Here is a 16,388-nt window from a genome sequence, read left to right as displayed (position 1 = left end):
GTTGTTGTTTTTAGCGTAAAATCTATCGCCTTTTTTTTTTATCATGTGCAGGTTAATGGATAACTTGCTTTGAAAACCCCCCCAAAAACAATCAGATATGTATTTGTTTCGACAAAAAAAAGTTTGTAGTTATGATAATATAATATTGTTACATTATTAGCAAACACAAAACTAATAGTTCATTATTTTTTTTACAGATTTCCAACCCAAATAAAAATAAAGAAACGTAACTAAGATGACTTTATCAACATTATTATTACAGAGTCATATGTCAAGCAGATACCAGAGTATTTATTTTTATAAACAAAAGTCATGTATGACATTATAATATTATTACATATTAAATACAAATATATGCAATTACAAGCCGTATTTTGTTCTGTCAAGATGGAAAGAAGGAATACTTTTAGTAAGAAAAGATCAAGTATTATCTTGACGCGTGCTACTTCACATAAAACGAGCCTTGAATTCGACCCATGTGGTCTAAGGCAGTGATTCACTTGATGAAAGTACAGTGCTTTATTTCCCTATATTCAAACACCTTGTTACTGTTCAAACTGCGTGTAATGTTACAGTGGCCAAAAATATGAAATAAGACCTCTGCCTTGTTTTTAATGAATACTTAGGCCTACTACGCTGCTGTATTTAATGTTGTCATTATGGTGGTACTTAATGAATACTTAGACCTACTACACTACTGTATTTAATGTTGTCATTATGGTGGTACTTGATGAATACTTAGGTCTACTACACTACTGTATTTAATGTTGTCATTATGGTGGTACTTGATGAATACTTAGGTTTACTACACTACTGTATTTAATGTTGTCATTATGGTGGTACTTAATGAATACTTAGGTCTACTACACTACTGTATTTAATGTTGTCATTAAGGTGGTACTTAATGAATACTTAGGTCTACTACACTACTGTATTTAATGTTGTCATTATGGTGGTACTTAATGAATACTTAGGTCTACTACACTACTGTATTTAATGTTGTCATTATGGTGGTACTTAATGAATACTTAGGTCTACTACACTACTGTATTTAATGTTGTCATTATGGTGGTACTTAATGAATACTTAGGTCTACTACAGTACTGTATTTAATGTTGTCATTAAGGTGGTACTTAATGAATACTTAGGTCTACTACACTACTGTATTTAATGTTGTCATTATGGTGGTACTTAATGAATACTTAGGTCTACTACACTACTGTATTTAATGTTGTCATTATGGTGGTACTTATTGAATACTTAGGTGTACTACACTACTGTATTTAGTGTTGTCATTATGGTGGTACTTAATGAATACTTAGGTCTACTACACTACTGTATTTAATGTTGTCATTATGGTGGTACTTGATGAATACTTAGGTCTACTACACTACTGTATTTAATGTTGTCATTATGGTGGTACTTAATGAATACTTAGGTCTACTACACTACTGTATTTAATGTTGTCATTATGGTAGTACTTAATGAATACTTAGGTCTACTACACTACTGTATTTAATGTTGTCATTAAGGTGGTACTTAATGAATACTTAGGTCTACTACACTACTGTATTTAATGTTGTCATTATGGTGGTACTTAATGAATACTTAGGTCTACTACACTACTGTATTTAATGTTGTCATTATGGTGGTACTTAATGAATACTTAGATCTACTACACTACTGTATTTAATGTTGTCATTATGGTGGTACTTAATGAATACTTAGGTCTACTACACTACTGTATTTAATGTCATTATGGTGGTACTTAATGAATACTTAGACCTACTACACTACTGTATTTTAACATTGGTCACTATGGTGGTACTTAATGAATACTTAGACCTACTACGCTACATTGGAGACACCAGACCTACCTCTCCAAACTGTCCTTCTCCCAGTTTCTCCTTGAAGGTGAGCTTGTCTCTGGGGAACTCCCTCATGGACGGGTCGGGGCCAGCAAAGAGGTCGAGGTGGACCGCCGTGACGGAGCGGTTGCGGCTGACGATGTCCGCCTCGGCGTAGTGCGGGGCGCCGTCCGCTCCGCCGTCCGCCAGAGCCCCGCAGGAGCCGCCGGGTCCTGGCGGGAGACACATGACATCATTGCAGCGCAGCACGGACCTCACACCAGGGGGTCCGTCACCTCACCCAGGCGCTCCGTGGACCGAGCCCACTCGGGCAGCCTGCGGATGAGGCGGGAGGGCTCCTGGTAGTCGGAGCAGAGCGGGAAGATCCTCTCGTAGGTGGAGTTGGAGGTGGAGTTGGAGGACGACAAGGAGTGGCGGAAGGAGAAGGAGAAGGCCTGCGTCTGCACTGCCAGACGTGCCGTCAGCTCCTCGTCCAGAATGCGGCGTGACGCCTTCCTCGTTCATGTTGTAAATAAAAGGTATTGTCATCACAAATATGAGCTGCCTCGGCAACCAATGATTGTCCGCACCTTCTCCAGCATCTTCTGCCACACCGTGCGCCACAGGATGATGACTATGACGGCCGACAGGATGGCGATGATGGCCACCAGGCAGCCAATCAGGATCCTCGTATTGCTGTCGTCCACTTTGTGGGTGGGATCCTCCCCTGAGTGGGAGAGAACTTGGAATATTATAATAATATAGAATATATTCTGCTTTAAAAAAAAGAACTAAAAATATCAACACAGTAATCCCCTACACACTCCCCTGAACAACCAGCAGAGGGCACTGCAGCCAGAGCGGTCTGGGTCACAGACATGGTCAGACACTGGCGAGCCAATCAGAGGGTCACATGATTGATAGATGATGATGATTTGACACACATTGCACTGATAAGAGATCAGGTCATTAAACGGCATTGATACAGTAAAATAAGCATCTAGCACGGTCTTTCAGATTAACTGGATAAATTAGCATTAGCTAATACAACGCTTACGTTAGCTAGCTCAGGCCCTTTGTGCGTTCTCTCTGTAAAGACCTGGATTGTTTTTGTGCATATAATACTCTGTGACCCAGACCGCTCTGCTGGTTGTTCAGGGGAGTGTGTATCAGGCATATGTATGTATGGGGACGGCGTGGCGCAGTTGGAAGAGTGGCTGTGCCAGCAACCTGAGGGTTCCTGGTTTGATCCCCACCTTCTACCAACCTCTTCACATCCGTTGTGTCCTTGAGCAAAACACTTCACCCTTGCTCCTGATGGGTGGTGGTTAGGGCCTTGCATGGCAGCTCCCGCCATCAGTGTGTGAATGTGTGTGTGAATGGGTGAATGTGGAAATAGTGTCAAAGCGCTTTGAGTACCTTGAAGGTAGAAAAGCGCTATACAAGTATAACCCATTTACCATTTTCAAATCTCAAAAATATACTTACAAATACGCGTTTATTTATACAAATTCTTGATTTATTTGTATGTCACATTTTTATATTTATACATTTTCAAATCTCAAAAATATATTTACAAATACGCGTTTATTTATACAAATTATTGATTTATTTCTACATCACATTTTTATATTTATACATTTTCAAATCTCAAAAATATATTTACAAATACGCGTTTATTTATACAAATTCTTGATTTATTTGTATGTCACATTTTTATATTTATACATTTTATTTGTATATATTTTCAAATCTCAAAAATATATTTACAAATACGCGTTTATTTATACAAATTCTTGATTTATTTGTATGTCACATTTTTATATTTATACATTTTCAAATCTCAAAAATATATTTACAAATACGCGTTTATTTATACAAATTCTTGATTTATTTGTACGTCACATTTTTATATTTATACATTTTATTTGTATATATTTTCAAATCTCAAAAATATATTTACAAATACGCGTTTATTTATACAAATTCTTGATTTATTTGTACGTCACATTTTTATATTTATACATTTTATTTGTATATATTTTCAAATCTCAAAAATATATTAACAAATACGCGTTTCCATCCATCCATCCATCTTCTTCCGCTTATCCGAGGTCGGGTCGCGGGGGCAGCAGCCTAAGCAGGGAAGCCCAGACTTCCCTCTCCCCAGCCACTTCGTCCAGCTCCTCCCGGGGGATCCCGAGGCGTTCCCAGGCCAGCCGGGAGACATAGTCTTCCCAACGTGTCCTGGGTCTTCCTCGTGGCCTCCTACCGGTCGGACATGCCCTAAACACCTCCTTAGGGAGGCGCTCGGGTGGCATCCTGACCAGATGCCCGAACCACCTCATCTGGCTCCTCTCGATGTGGAGGAGCAGCGGCTTTACTTTGAGCTCTCCCCGGATGGCAGAGCTTCTCACCCTATATCTAAGGGAGAGCCCCGCCACCCGGCGGAGGAAACTCATTTCGGCCGCTTGTACCCGTGATCTTGTCCTTTCGGTCATAACCCAAAGCTCATGACCATAGGTGAGGATGGGAACGTAGATCGACCGGTAAATTGAGAGCTTTGCCTTCCGGCTCAGCTCCTTCTTCACCACAACGGATCGATACAGCGTCCGCATTACTGAAGACGCCGCACCGATCCGCCTGTCGATCTCACGATCCACTCTTCCCTCACTCGTGCACAAGACTCCGAGGTACTTGAACTCCTCCACTTGGGGCAAGATCTCCTCCCCAACCCGGAGATGGCACTCCACCCTTTTCCGGGCGAGAACCATGGACTCGGACTTGGAGGTGCTGATTCTCATCCCAGTCGCTTCACACTCGGCTGCGAACCGATCCAGTGAGAGCTGAAGATCCTGGCCAGATGAAGCCATCAGGACCAAATCATCTGCAAAAAGCAGAGACCTAATCCTGCAGCCACCAAACCGGATCCCCTCAACGCCTTGACTGCGCCTAGAAATTCTGTCCATAAAAGTTATGAACAGAATCGGTGACAAAGGGCAGCCTTGGCGGAGTCCAACCCTCACTGGAAACGTGTCCGACTTACTACCGGCAATGCGAACCAAGCTCTGACACTGATCATACAGGGAGCGGACCGCCACAATCAGACAGTCCGAAACCCCATACTCTCTGAGCACTCCCCACAGGACTTCCCGAGGGACACGGTCGAATGCCTTCTCCAAGTCCACAAAGCACATGTAGACTGGTTGGGCAAACTCCCATGCACCCTCAAGGACCCTGCCGAGAGTATAGAGCTGGTCCACAGTTCCACGACCAGGACGAAAACCCCACTGTTCCTCCTGAATCCGAGGTTCGACTATCCGGCGTAGCCTCCTCTCCAGTACACCTGAATAGACCTTACTGGGAAGGCTGAGGAGTGTGATCCCACGATAGTTAGAACACACCCTCCGGTTCCCCTTTTTAAAGAGCGGAACCACCACCCCGGTCTGCCAATCCAGAGGTACTGCCCCCGATGTCCACGCGATGCTGCAGAGTCTTGTCAACCAAGACAGCCCTACAGCATCCAGAGCCTTAAGGAACTCCGGGCGGATCTCATCCACCCCCGGGGCCTTGCCACCGAGGAGCTTTTTAACTACCTCAGCAACCTCAACCCCAGAAATAGGAGAGCCCACCACAGATTCCCCAGGCACTGCTTCCTCATAGGAAGACGTGTTGGTGGGATTGAGGAGGTCTTCGAAGTATTCCCTCCACCGATCCACAACTTCCGCAGTCGAGGTCAGCAGAACACCATCCGCACCATACACGGTGTTGGTAGTGCACTGCTTTCCCTTCCTGAGGCGGCGGATGGTGGTCCAGAATCGCTTCGAAGCCGTCCGGAAGTCGTTTTCCATGGCTTCCCCGAACTCCTCCCATGTCCGAGTTTTTGCCTCCGCGACTGCTGAAGCCGCACACAGCTTGGCCTGTCGGTACATGTCCGCTGCCTCAGGAGTCCCATGAGCCAAAAGAACCCGATAGGACTCCTTCTTCAGCTTGACGGCATCCCTCACCGCCGGTGTCCACCAACGGGTTCTAGGATTACCGCCACGACAGGCACCAACTACCTTGCGGCCACAGCTCCAATCAGCCGCCTCGACAATAGAGGTGCGGAACATGGTCCACTCGGACTCAATGTCCAGCACCTCCCTCGTGACATGTTCAAAGTTCTTCCGGAGGTGGGAATTGAAACTCTCTCTGACAGGAGACTCTGCCAGACGTTCCCAGCAAACCCTCACAATGCGTTTGGGCCTGCCAGGTCTGTCCGGCATCCTCCCCCACCATCGCAGCCAACTCACCACCAGGTGGTGATCGGTAGAAAGCTCCGCCCCTCTCTTCACCCGAGTGTCCAAAACATGAGGCCGCAAATCCGATGACACAACTACAAAGTCGATCATAGAACTGCGGCCTAGGGTGTCCTGGTGCCAAGTGCACATATGGACACCCTTATGCTTGAACATGGTGTTCGTTATGGACAATCCGTGACGGGCACAAAAGTCCAATAACAAAACACCACTTGGGTTCAGATCCGGGCGGCCATTCTTCCCAATCACGCCTCTCCAGGTTTCACTGTCGTTGCCAATATGAGCGTTGAAGTCCCCCAGTAAAACGAGGGAATCACCCGGGGGAGCACTCTCAAGTACTCCCTCGAGTGAATCCAAAAAGGGTGGGCACTCTGAGCTGCTGTTTGGCGCGTAAGCGCAAACAACAGTCAGGACCCGTCCCCCCACCCGAAGGCGGAGGGAAGCTACCCTCTCGTCCACCGGGTTGAACTCCAACATGCAGGCTCTGAGCCGGGGGGCAACAAGAATTGCCACCCCAGCCCGTCGCCTCTCACTGCTGGCAACGCCAGAGTGGAAGAGAGTCCAGCCCCTCTCGAGAGAACTGGTTCCAGAGCCCTTGCTGTGCGTCGAGGTGAGTCCGACTATATCCAACCGGAACTTCTCTACCTCGCGCACTAGCTCAGGCTCCTTCCCCCCCAGCGAGGTGACGTTCCACGTCCCAAGAGCTAACTTCTGTAGCCGAGGATCGGACCGCCAAGTGCCCTGCCTTCGGCTACCGCCCAGCTCACATTGCACCCGACCTCTATGGCCCCTGCTATGGGTGGTGAGCCCATTGGAGGGGGGACCCACGTTGCCTCTTCGGGCTGTGCCCGGCCGGGCCCCATGGGGACAGGCCCGGCCACCAGGCGCTCGCCATCGTGCCCCAACTCCGGGCCTGGCTCCGGAGGGGGGCCCCGGTGACCCGCGTCCGGGCAAGGGAAATCTGAGTCTCGGTTCTTGCATTTCCATAGAAGTCTTTGAGCTGCTCTTTGTCTGATCCCTCACCTAGGACCTGTTTGTCTTGGGAGACCCTACCAGGGGGCATGGAAGCCCCCGGACAACATAGCTCCTAGGATCATTGGGACACGCAAACTCCTCTACCACGTTAAGGTGGCAGCTCAGAGAGGAGCAAATACGCGTTTATTTATACATAAATTTATACATAAAAATGTGACGTACAAATAAATCAAGAATATGTATAAATAAACGCAAATACGCGTTTATTTATACATATTCTTGATTTATTTGTACGTCACATTTTTATATTTATACATTTTATTTGTATATATTTTCAAATCTCAAAAATATATTTACAAATACGCGTTTATTTATACAAATTATTGATTTATTTGTATGTCACATTTTTATATTTATACATTTTCAAATCTCAAAAATATATTTACAAATACGCGTTTATTTATACAAATTCTTGATTTATTTGTACGTCACATTTTTATATTTATACATTTTATTTGTATATATTTTCAAATCTCAAAAATATATTTACAAATACGCGTTTATTTATACAAATTCTTGATTTATTTGTACGTCACATTTTTATATTTATACATTTTATTTGTATATATTTTCAAATCTCAAAAATATATTTACAAATACGCGTTTATTTATACATATTCTTGATTTATTTGTACGTCACATTTTTATATTTATACATTTTATTTGTATATATTTTCAAATCTCAAAAATATATTTACAAATACGCGTTTATTTATACAAATTCTTGATTTATTTGTATGTCACATTTTTATATTTATACATTTTCAAATCTCAAAAATATATTTACAAATATGCGTTTATTTATACAAATTATTGATTTATTTGTACATCACATTTTTATATTTATACATTTTCAAATCTCAAAAATATATTTACAAATATGCGTTTATTTATACAAATTATTGATTTATTTGTACATCACATTTTTATATTTATACATTTTCAAATCTCAAAAATATATTTACAAATACGCGTTTATTTATACAAATTCTTGATTTATTTGTACGTCACATTTTTATATTTATACATTTTATTTGTATATATTTTCAAATCTCAAAAATATATTTACAAATACGCGTTTATTTATACAAATTCTTGATTTATTTGTACGTCACATTTTTATATTTATACATTTTATTTGTATATATTTTCAAATCTCAAAAATATATTTACAAATACGCGTTTATTTATACATATTCTTGATTTATTTGTACGTCACATTTTTATATTTATACATTTTATTTGTATATATTTTCAAATCTCAAAAATATATTTACAAATACGCGTTTATTTATACAAATTCTTGATTTATTTGTATGTCACATTTTTATATTTATACATTTTCAAATCTCAAAAATATATTTACAAATATGCGTTTATTTATACAAATTATTGATTTATTTGTACATCACATTTTTATATTTATACATTTTCAAATCTCAAAAATATATTTACAAATACGTGTTTATTTATACAAATTCTTGATTTATTTGTACGTCACATTTTTATATTTATACATTTTATTTGTATATATTTTCAAATCTCAAAAATATATTTACAAATACGCGTTTATTTATACAAATTATTGATTCATTTGTATATCACATTTGTATTTCTATATTTATTAGAGATGTCCGATAATGGCTTTTTTGCCGATATCCGATATTGTCCAACTCTTAATTACCGATACCGATATCAACCGATACCGACATATACAGTCGTGGAATTAACACATTATTATGCCTAATTTGGACAACCGGGTATGGTGAAGATAAGGTCCTTTTAAAAAAAATGTTTTTAATAAAATAAGATAAATAAATTAAAAACATTTTCTTGAATAAAAAAGAAAGTAAAACAATATAAAAACAGTTACATAGAAACTAGTAATTAATGTAAATGAGTAAAATGAAGTGTTAAAGGTTAGTACTATTAGTGGAGCAGCAGCACGCACAATCATGTGTGCTTACGGACTGTATCCCTGCAGACTGTATTGATATATATTGATATATAATGTAGGAACCACAATATTAATAACAGAAAGAAACAACCTTTTTGTGTGAATGAGTGTAAATGGGGGAGGGAGGTTTTTTGGGTTGGTGCACTAATTGTAAGTGTATCTTGTGTTTTTTATGTTGATTTAATAAAAAAATAAAATAAAAAAAACACAAAAACGATATTGATCATTTCCGATATTACATTTTTAAGCATTTATCGGCCGATAATATCGGCAGGCCGATATTATCGGACATCTCTAATATTTATAAATATATGCATATGTATTAATATCATGTTGATATATATACATTGATGTGAAACTCTACGTGTCCGTGCACTAAATGATTCCAATTCCTCAAATAGTTTGGCTCTAAAAAAAAAAAAAAAAAAAGGGTTCCACAGCCCATGGAAACACCTTAATCCGACCGTGTTCGGTTTTTGAAAAATCGGACTAACACACTTGGATTATGAGCGGGAATCTTTATATAAACGACATTTGTAAGGTTACGAAGGACTTAAAGTTGGTTTTATTTGCAGACGACACAACTGCTTTCTGTTCAGGAGAGAGCACACAGAAGATAATACAAATAATAACAGAAGAAATGAACAAATTAAAAAGATGGTTTGACAAAAACAGACTATCTTTGAATCTCAGTAAAACTAAAATAATGCTATTTGGTCATAGTAGAAAAGAGCATCATACACAAATACAAATAGACGAAGTAGACATAGAAAGGGTAAAAGAAACTAGATTTTTGGGAGTATTAATAGATGATCAAATGAACTGGAAATCTCATATACAAAACATACAACATAAGGTGGCAAAAAACATTTCAATAATGAATAAAGCAAAATATGTCCTGGGCCAAAAATCACTACATATTCTCTACTGCTCGCTAGTGTTACCATATCTGAGTTATTGTGCAGAAATATGGGGAAATAACTACAAATGTGCGCTACATTCGCTAACCGTGTTACAAAAAAGATCAGTTAGAATAATACATAATGTTGGATATAGAGAACACACAAACCCTTTATTTATTAAGTCAGAAATATTAAAGTTTGGTGATTTGGTAAAATTGCAAACAGCTAAAATGATGTACAAAGCAAACTATAACCTGCTACCAAAGAATGTACAACAATTCTTCTCAACTAAAGAGGAGAAATACAACCTTAGAGGAAAAAATTATTTAAAACATTTATATGCACGTACGACACTTAAAACTTTTAGCATATCAGTATGTGGAATTAAATTATGGAATGGATTAAGTAAAGAAGTTAAAAATTGTACTGATATGATCCAGTTTAAGAGGTTGTTCAAAATAATAGTGCTTACAGAGTACAAAAAAGAAGAATTATGAGAAATACTTTCAACCTTATTGAAAATAAGATATTCTTCATCTCAGTATGTTAATAATGACTGAATTAATTAATTAATTACATATTACAAAACTGTTGTATACTAATTCATAGATGTTATTTTATTATATAAAAAGGTCAGTAAATGATTCTATATATTTGTAAACGCTTGAAGTGGGAAAGGGGTAGGATTAAATAAGCTTTGCTTCTTCCTACTCCTTTTCGGGCATGATGTAAAATGAAATGATATGAAATTGTGTGATGTATCATGATGTAAGTGTGTTCATGTTCGAAATAAACTAAAGAAAGAAAGAAAGAAAGAAAGACCTTTCGTATCGCGCATGCGCCAATCTCAACGCGCGGGATACAACCCGGAAGCAGAAACCATTCATCAAAAACAAAAAAGTGACTGTTTATTTTCTTCACAGATTAAAATAACGGAACATTTTGAAGTGCATCGATGGTAGAAAGAAAAACAACTATTTTTATTTTCTATAAAATAAATACATTTCTCAAATAGTTCGGCTCTAAATAAGCCCCTCACAGCCCATGGAAACACCTTAATGCGATCGAATAAGGCGAATAATAAAGTACACAAACCTCTTCATGCCAATACAATACATCCAAAGAGCCTTTTGAATCAACTCCAAGACGTTCGAAAGTTTTGTTTCCATGATTTTTGTACGAAAATGACTTCCTAACAACCTTCTTCCGCCGGTCTTTCATTGCGACGGACGAACATCCGGTCTGAGACATTCTTGGTAGTAGCTGTTTTGTACTTACTTTGATTATTATTTCTCAGCTGTTTGTAGATCTTGAATTTTATAAATAAAGGTTTATAAAATAAAAAAAAAAAAAATAAAAAAAAAAAAAAAGTTTCTTGGTAGTAGCGTCATGTTCGTAGCACAATATAAGATCATTTCTCGATGCTGTCTGCTATTTAACACCAGCATAGTCATTAGAGGCCTAATATTTGTAATGTATGCCAATATTGCAGCGTACATGACTTAAAAAACAAGTTATAAGGATCCGCAGATGGCTAGGATGACGTCATAGCGCCACCGGAAAAGCAATGCTACTCCGCGCTGAACTGAAATAAGCGCCCCCCAGCGGACGGGCGGTGCATGGCGTGTGACCAATAGTCTCATTAGAGCAGAGGTGTCCAAGTGGTTTATCACTGAGGGCCACATGGCAGTTATGTTTGGCCCCAGAGGGCCGCTTCAAACAGTTAATACTATTATTACACCATTTTTTAAATGCATTTTATTAGTAATTAAAAAAAACAACTAAATGTGGTAAGTTGCAATCATTTCACCTCAAAATGTAGTGTATATTACTCAGGCCCGGCCCTAACCAATCTGGCGCCCTAGGCAAGATTTTAGGTGGCGCCCCCCCACATCGGCATTGAAGTGTATATACTCACAAGAAACCGAATAGCTTTGTCTTTGACCTTTTTTTTTTTACTTACAACTATACCTAATATATAAAGGGGTGGAAAAGTGACTATTACCTGCAGGGCAAACATTAGCTAACCAGAAGGCAATAACAATGTAAACAAAAAACACCTGCTTAAAAGATCTAATACAAATGTCCCTGAGGAATGTAAGGTGGGAGTACTGTAATTACCTAACGTTACATTATTATTTTCCATAACAATTTAGCCCCCTCCACAATATTAACCCGACGTTAAAACAGAACTAGCTATTTATTGATTAGCAATTGCCGAATCATGTAACATTAGCTTAATGCTAAAAAGCCAGGTTACTATCACATTCTGTAACAGACAAATAATTTCATGTAGGCTAACGTTACCTACCTGCTACCTCTGTCTTTTCTCCTTTCTCCTCCTCTTCTTTTCTCTTTTTTCTTCCCTGGGCACCTGACAGTTTTGGCCGTTTTGACACCTTATGTTGATTTTTTGATGTGGTGACGTCCAAAAAGAGTCATGATACGGGAAGGGAGGGGGCGCACCGTGCGGGGGTGGGGGGGTGGTTGGGGGGTGGGGGGGGCGTAATGTTGTAACAAATAATATTTCTATTAAATAGGCTTTACTTTGCATTTTAATTAACGTGGGATTATTTTTTGTATTTAGAAATAATAGTATCAACTTTTTTTTTCTTTTTTTTTTTTCTCCAACATTTGTGGCACTGGCGTGGCGCCCCCTGATGGACGGCGCCCTTAGCATTTGCCTATACGGCCTATGCCACGGGCCGGCCCTGATATTACTGTAAATGGAAAAACACTACTGCTGTTTTTATGGTAAAAAGCTGCCAGTTTTTTTCCTGTTTGTATTTTTACAGTTTGTCACAGTAAAAAAAGTACTTATTTTTTTCCATCGTGAGAAAAATGCTGGATAAAACACAGTAAATGTCACAATTTGACAATGAAATCTATTGCTACTTTTACATTGATGGATACCTTGCTTTGGAGTCATTATTATTAGCATTTATTTCTATTGAAAAAAATGGTTTGAATGTTTGATAATAATAAATAAAATGAAGTGGCAGGCCACACCTGCCCCTCGGGCTTTGAGTTTGAAAAAAAACCCCCAAAAAAACCTAGAACTATTTGAGAAATCAGACTAATTTAGTGCATGGAAATGTTTTACACCACAGGTGTCAAACTCAAGATCTGGCCCTCCACCTCATTTTATATGGCCCGCAAAAGCCTGGAAATAATGTGTCAATAAAATAACTTATATTTTCTTTCTTTACTTTCTTATTTCCTTAATAAAGCTATTAGGTTATTTTTTCTAGTTTGACAGGGTAAAAAAATAGTGTCCAACATTGCAAAAAATATTATATTATCTCCCCTTTTTTGGTCAAAAGCCAAAAAAATACTTCAATATCTACTTATAACTTATGATTTTGAAGCAAGTTATCCAACAAATTGTACACTATAAAAATAACCTATTTTACTGTAAAATTGAGGGAGTTTTTACAGCATATTACTGTAAGTTAAAAAAACAACCAATGTTTGTTTTTTTTACAGTAAAATTAAGTCAACTCAGCTGTTTATTATTTTATCATTATAGTTTTTTATAATTCACAATTTCCCTTGTGGATCAATAAAGTTTGTCTAAGTCTAAGTCTGTCATTTTTTTTTTTTACTGTAAAATCCTCGGTTGATGATTTTATGGTACCACATTTTATTATGGTAAAAAACTGGCAGCTGAGTTGCCAAAATAAAATGAAACAGTGGTACTGTATTTCTATTTACAGTGATATGTTGTACAAATAATAATAACATAAAAACCACCATATATTTGACAGTAAAAGTCGAACAACTAAGCTGCCAGTTTTTTTTCCGTAAAAAAACTGTGGTAAAATCCACAGATTTGTTTTACTCTTTACGTTAAAAATGGTAAAATATTGAAATTCACAGGCAAATTCATTAATTATTTATTGTTCCAGGCGGCCCTCTAATGGCAGCCACAAGTTTGACTCTATTTCAACCCAATATAGCAGGGATTCTCAAAGCGTGCTACACAGACTCCATCCAAAGAATCACTAAGCAGCCAGACTCAAACGTATTGCACCTTTAAAACGTATTGCACCTTTAAAATTAAGTAGGTGCAGGATGAGTAGTCCTGCTGAAGGAAAGAACCCGGAGACGACTGACCTGGTAGTGCGTTTGCCGGGTGTCCGTGCTTGCGAGGCGTCAGCGACGTGTTGTAAACCGCCGAGCCTGAAAGAAAGACCGGAAAAACTTGCTTTCAGAGTTGTGAAAATGAAAGTGAAAGAAAGATCAGGAGAAAATTGCTTTCAGAGTTGTGAAAATGAAAGTGAAAGAAAGATCAGGAGAAACTTGCTTTCAGAGTTGTGAAAATGAAAGTGAAAAAAATACCAGGAGAAACTTGCTTTTAGAGTTGTGAAAATGAAAGTGAAAGAAATACCAGGAGAAACTTGCTTTCAGGGTTGGGAAAATGAAAGTGAAAGAAATACCAGGAGAAACTTGCTTTCAGAGTTGTGAAAATGAAAGTGAAAGAAAGCCCAGGAGAAACTTGCTTTCAGAGTTGTGAAAATGAAAGTGAAAAAAATACCAGGAGAAACTTGCTTTCAGAGTTGTGAAAATGAAACTGAAAGAAAGACCAGGAGAAACTTGCTTTTAGAGTTGTGAAAATGAAAGTGAAAGAAATACCAGGAGAAACTTGCTTTCAGAGTTGTGAAAATGAAAGTGAAAGAAAGATCAGGAGAAACTTGCTTTCAGAGTTGTGAAAATGAAAGTGAAAGAAATACCAGGAGAAACTTGCTTTCAGAGTTGTGAAAATGAAAGTGAAAGAAAGCCCAGGAGAAACTTGCTTTCAGAGTTGTGAAAATGAAAGTGAAAGAAATACCAGGAGAAACTTGCTTTCAGAGTTGTGAAAATGAAAGTGAAAGAAAGACCAGGATAAACTTGCTTTCAGAGATTTGAAAATGAAAGTGAAAGAAATACCAGGAGAAACTTGCTTTTAGAGTTGTGAAAATGAAAATGAAAGAAATACCAGGAGAAACTTGCTTTTAGAGTTGTGAAAATGAAAGTGAAAGAAATACCAGAAGAAACTTGCTTTTAGAGTTGTGAAAATGAAACTGAAAGAAAGACCAGAGCCTTGCTTTCAGAGTTGTGAAAATGAAACTGAAAGAAAGATTAGGAGAAACCTGCTTTCAGAGTTGTGAAAATGAAACTGAAAGAAAAACCAGAGACTTGCTTTCAGAGTTGTGAAAATGAAACTGAAAGAAAGACCGGGAGAAACTTGCTTTCAGAGTTGTGAAAATGAAACTGAAAGAAAGACCGGGTGAAACTTGCTTAGAGATTTGTGAAAATGAAACTGACAGAAAGACCGGGAGACACTTGTCTTCAGAGTTGTGAAAATGAAACTGAAAGAAAGACCAGGAGAAACTTGCTTTCAGAGTTGTGAAAATGAAACTGAAAGAAAGACCAGGTGAAACTTGCTTAGAGATTTGTGAAAATGAAACTGACAGAAAGACCGGGAGACACTTGCCTTCAGAGTTGTGAAAATGAAACAGAAAGAAAGACCGGGAGAAACTTGCTTTCAGAGTTGTGAAATGAAACTGAAAGAAATACCAGGTGAAACTTGCTTTCAGAGTTATGAAAATTAAACTGAAATAAAGACCGGAGAAACTTGCTTTCAGAGTTGTGAAAATGAAACGGAAAGAATGACCAGGAGAAACTTGCTTTCAGAGTTGTGAAATGAAACTGAAAGAAATACCAGGTGAAACTTGCTTTCAGAGTTATGAAAATTAAACTGAAATAAAGACCGGAGAAACTTGCTTTCAGAGTTGTGAAAATGAAACGGAAAGAATGACCAGGAGAAACTTGCTTTCAGAGTTATGAAAATGAAACTGAAAGAAAGACTAGGAGAAACTTGCTTTCTGAGTTGTGAAAATGAAACTGAAAGAAAGACCAGAGACTTGCTTTAAGAGTTGTGAAAATGAAACTGAAAGAAAGACCCGGAGAAACTTGCTTTCAGAGTTCTGAAAATGAAACTGAAAGAAAGACCAGGAGAAACTTGCTTTCAGAGTTGTGAATATGAAACTGAAAGAAAGAAAATTAAACTGAAAGAAAGACCGGAGAAACTTGCTTTCAGAGTTGTGAATATGAAACTGAAAGAAAGAAAATTAAACTGAAAGAAAGACCGGAAAAACTTGCTTTCAGAGTTGTGAAAATGAAACTGAAAGTAAACCATGACTAAGGATGGGTTCTGTTCACATTTGAACCTTGGACTTGATACCAGTACTCGATGCCACCAATTTTTGGTGTTACTATCTATTGTATGCTGTCTAGGAAGTAGTTGCGCCCTACAAAGTGTTTGCACTGTAAGTATTGTGCTGATTACACACTAGCTAACGTTCAT

General features: G+C 38.5%; 1 protein-coding gene across 1 annotated transcript in view; it reads right to left on the bottom strand.

Annotated features, from left to right (window-relative positions):
- Window positions 1–16,388, bottom strand: part of ddr2b (discoidin domain receptor tyrosine kinase 2b) — a 55,411-nt gene that overhangs the window by 12,073 nt on the left and 26,950 nt on the right. Inside the window, exons 8-11 of the mRNA XM_072912549.1 lie at window positions 14,156–14,221; window positions 2,438–2,574; window positions 2,149–2,359; window positions 1,878–2,080 (exon numbers count right to left, since the gene is read on the bottom strand). Coding sequence (XP_072768650.1) covers window positions 1,878–2,080; window positions 2,149–2,359; window positions 2,438–2,574; window positions 14,156–14,221 — 617 coding nt within the window. The remainder of the gene's footprint in view (window positions 1–1,877; window positions 2,081–2,148; window positions 2,360–2,437; window positions 2,575–14,155; window positions 14,222–16,388) is intronic.

This window comes from Nerophis lumbriciformis, linkage group LG37 (genome assembly GCF_033978685.3).
Source record: "Nerophis lumbriciformis linkage group LG37, RoL_Nlum_v2.1, whole genome shotgun sequence".
NCBI lineage: Eukaryota > Metazoa > Chordata > Actinopteri > Syngnathiformes > Syngnathidae > Nerophis > Nerophis lumbriciformis.
This window is presented reverse-complemented; position numbering and strand designations above follow the sequence as displayed.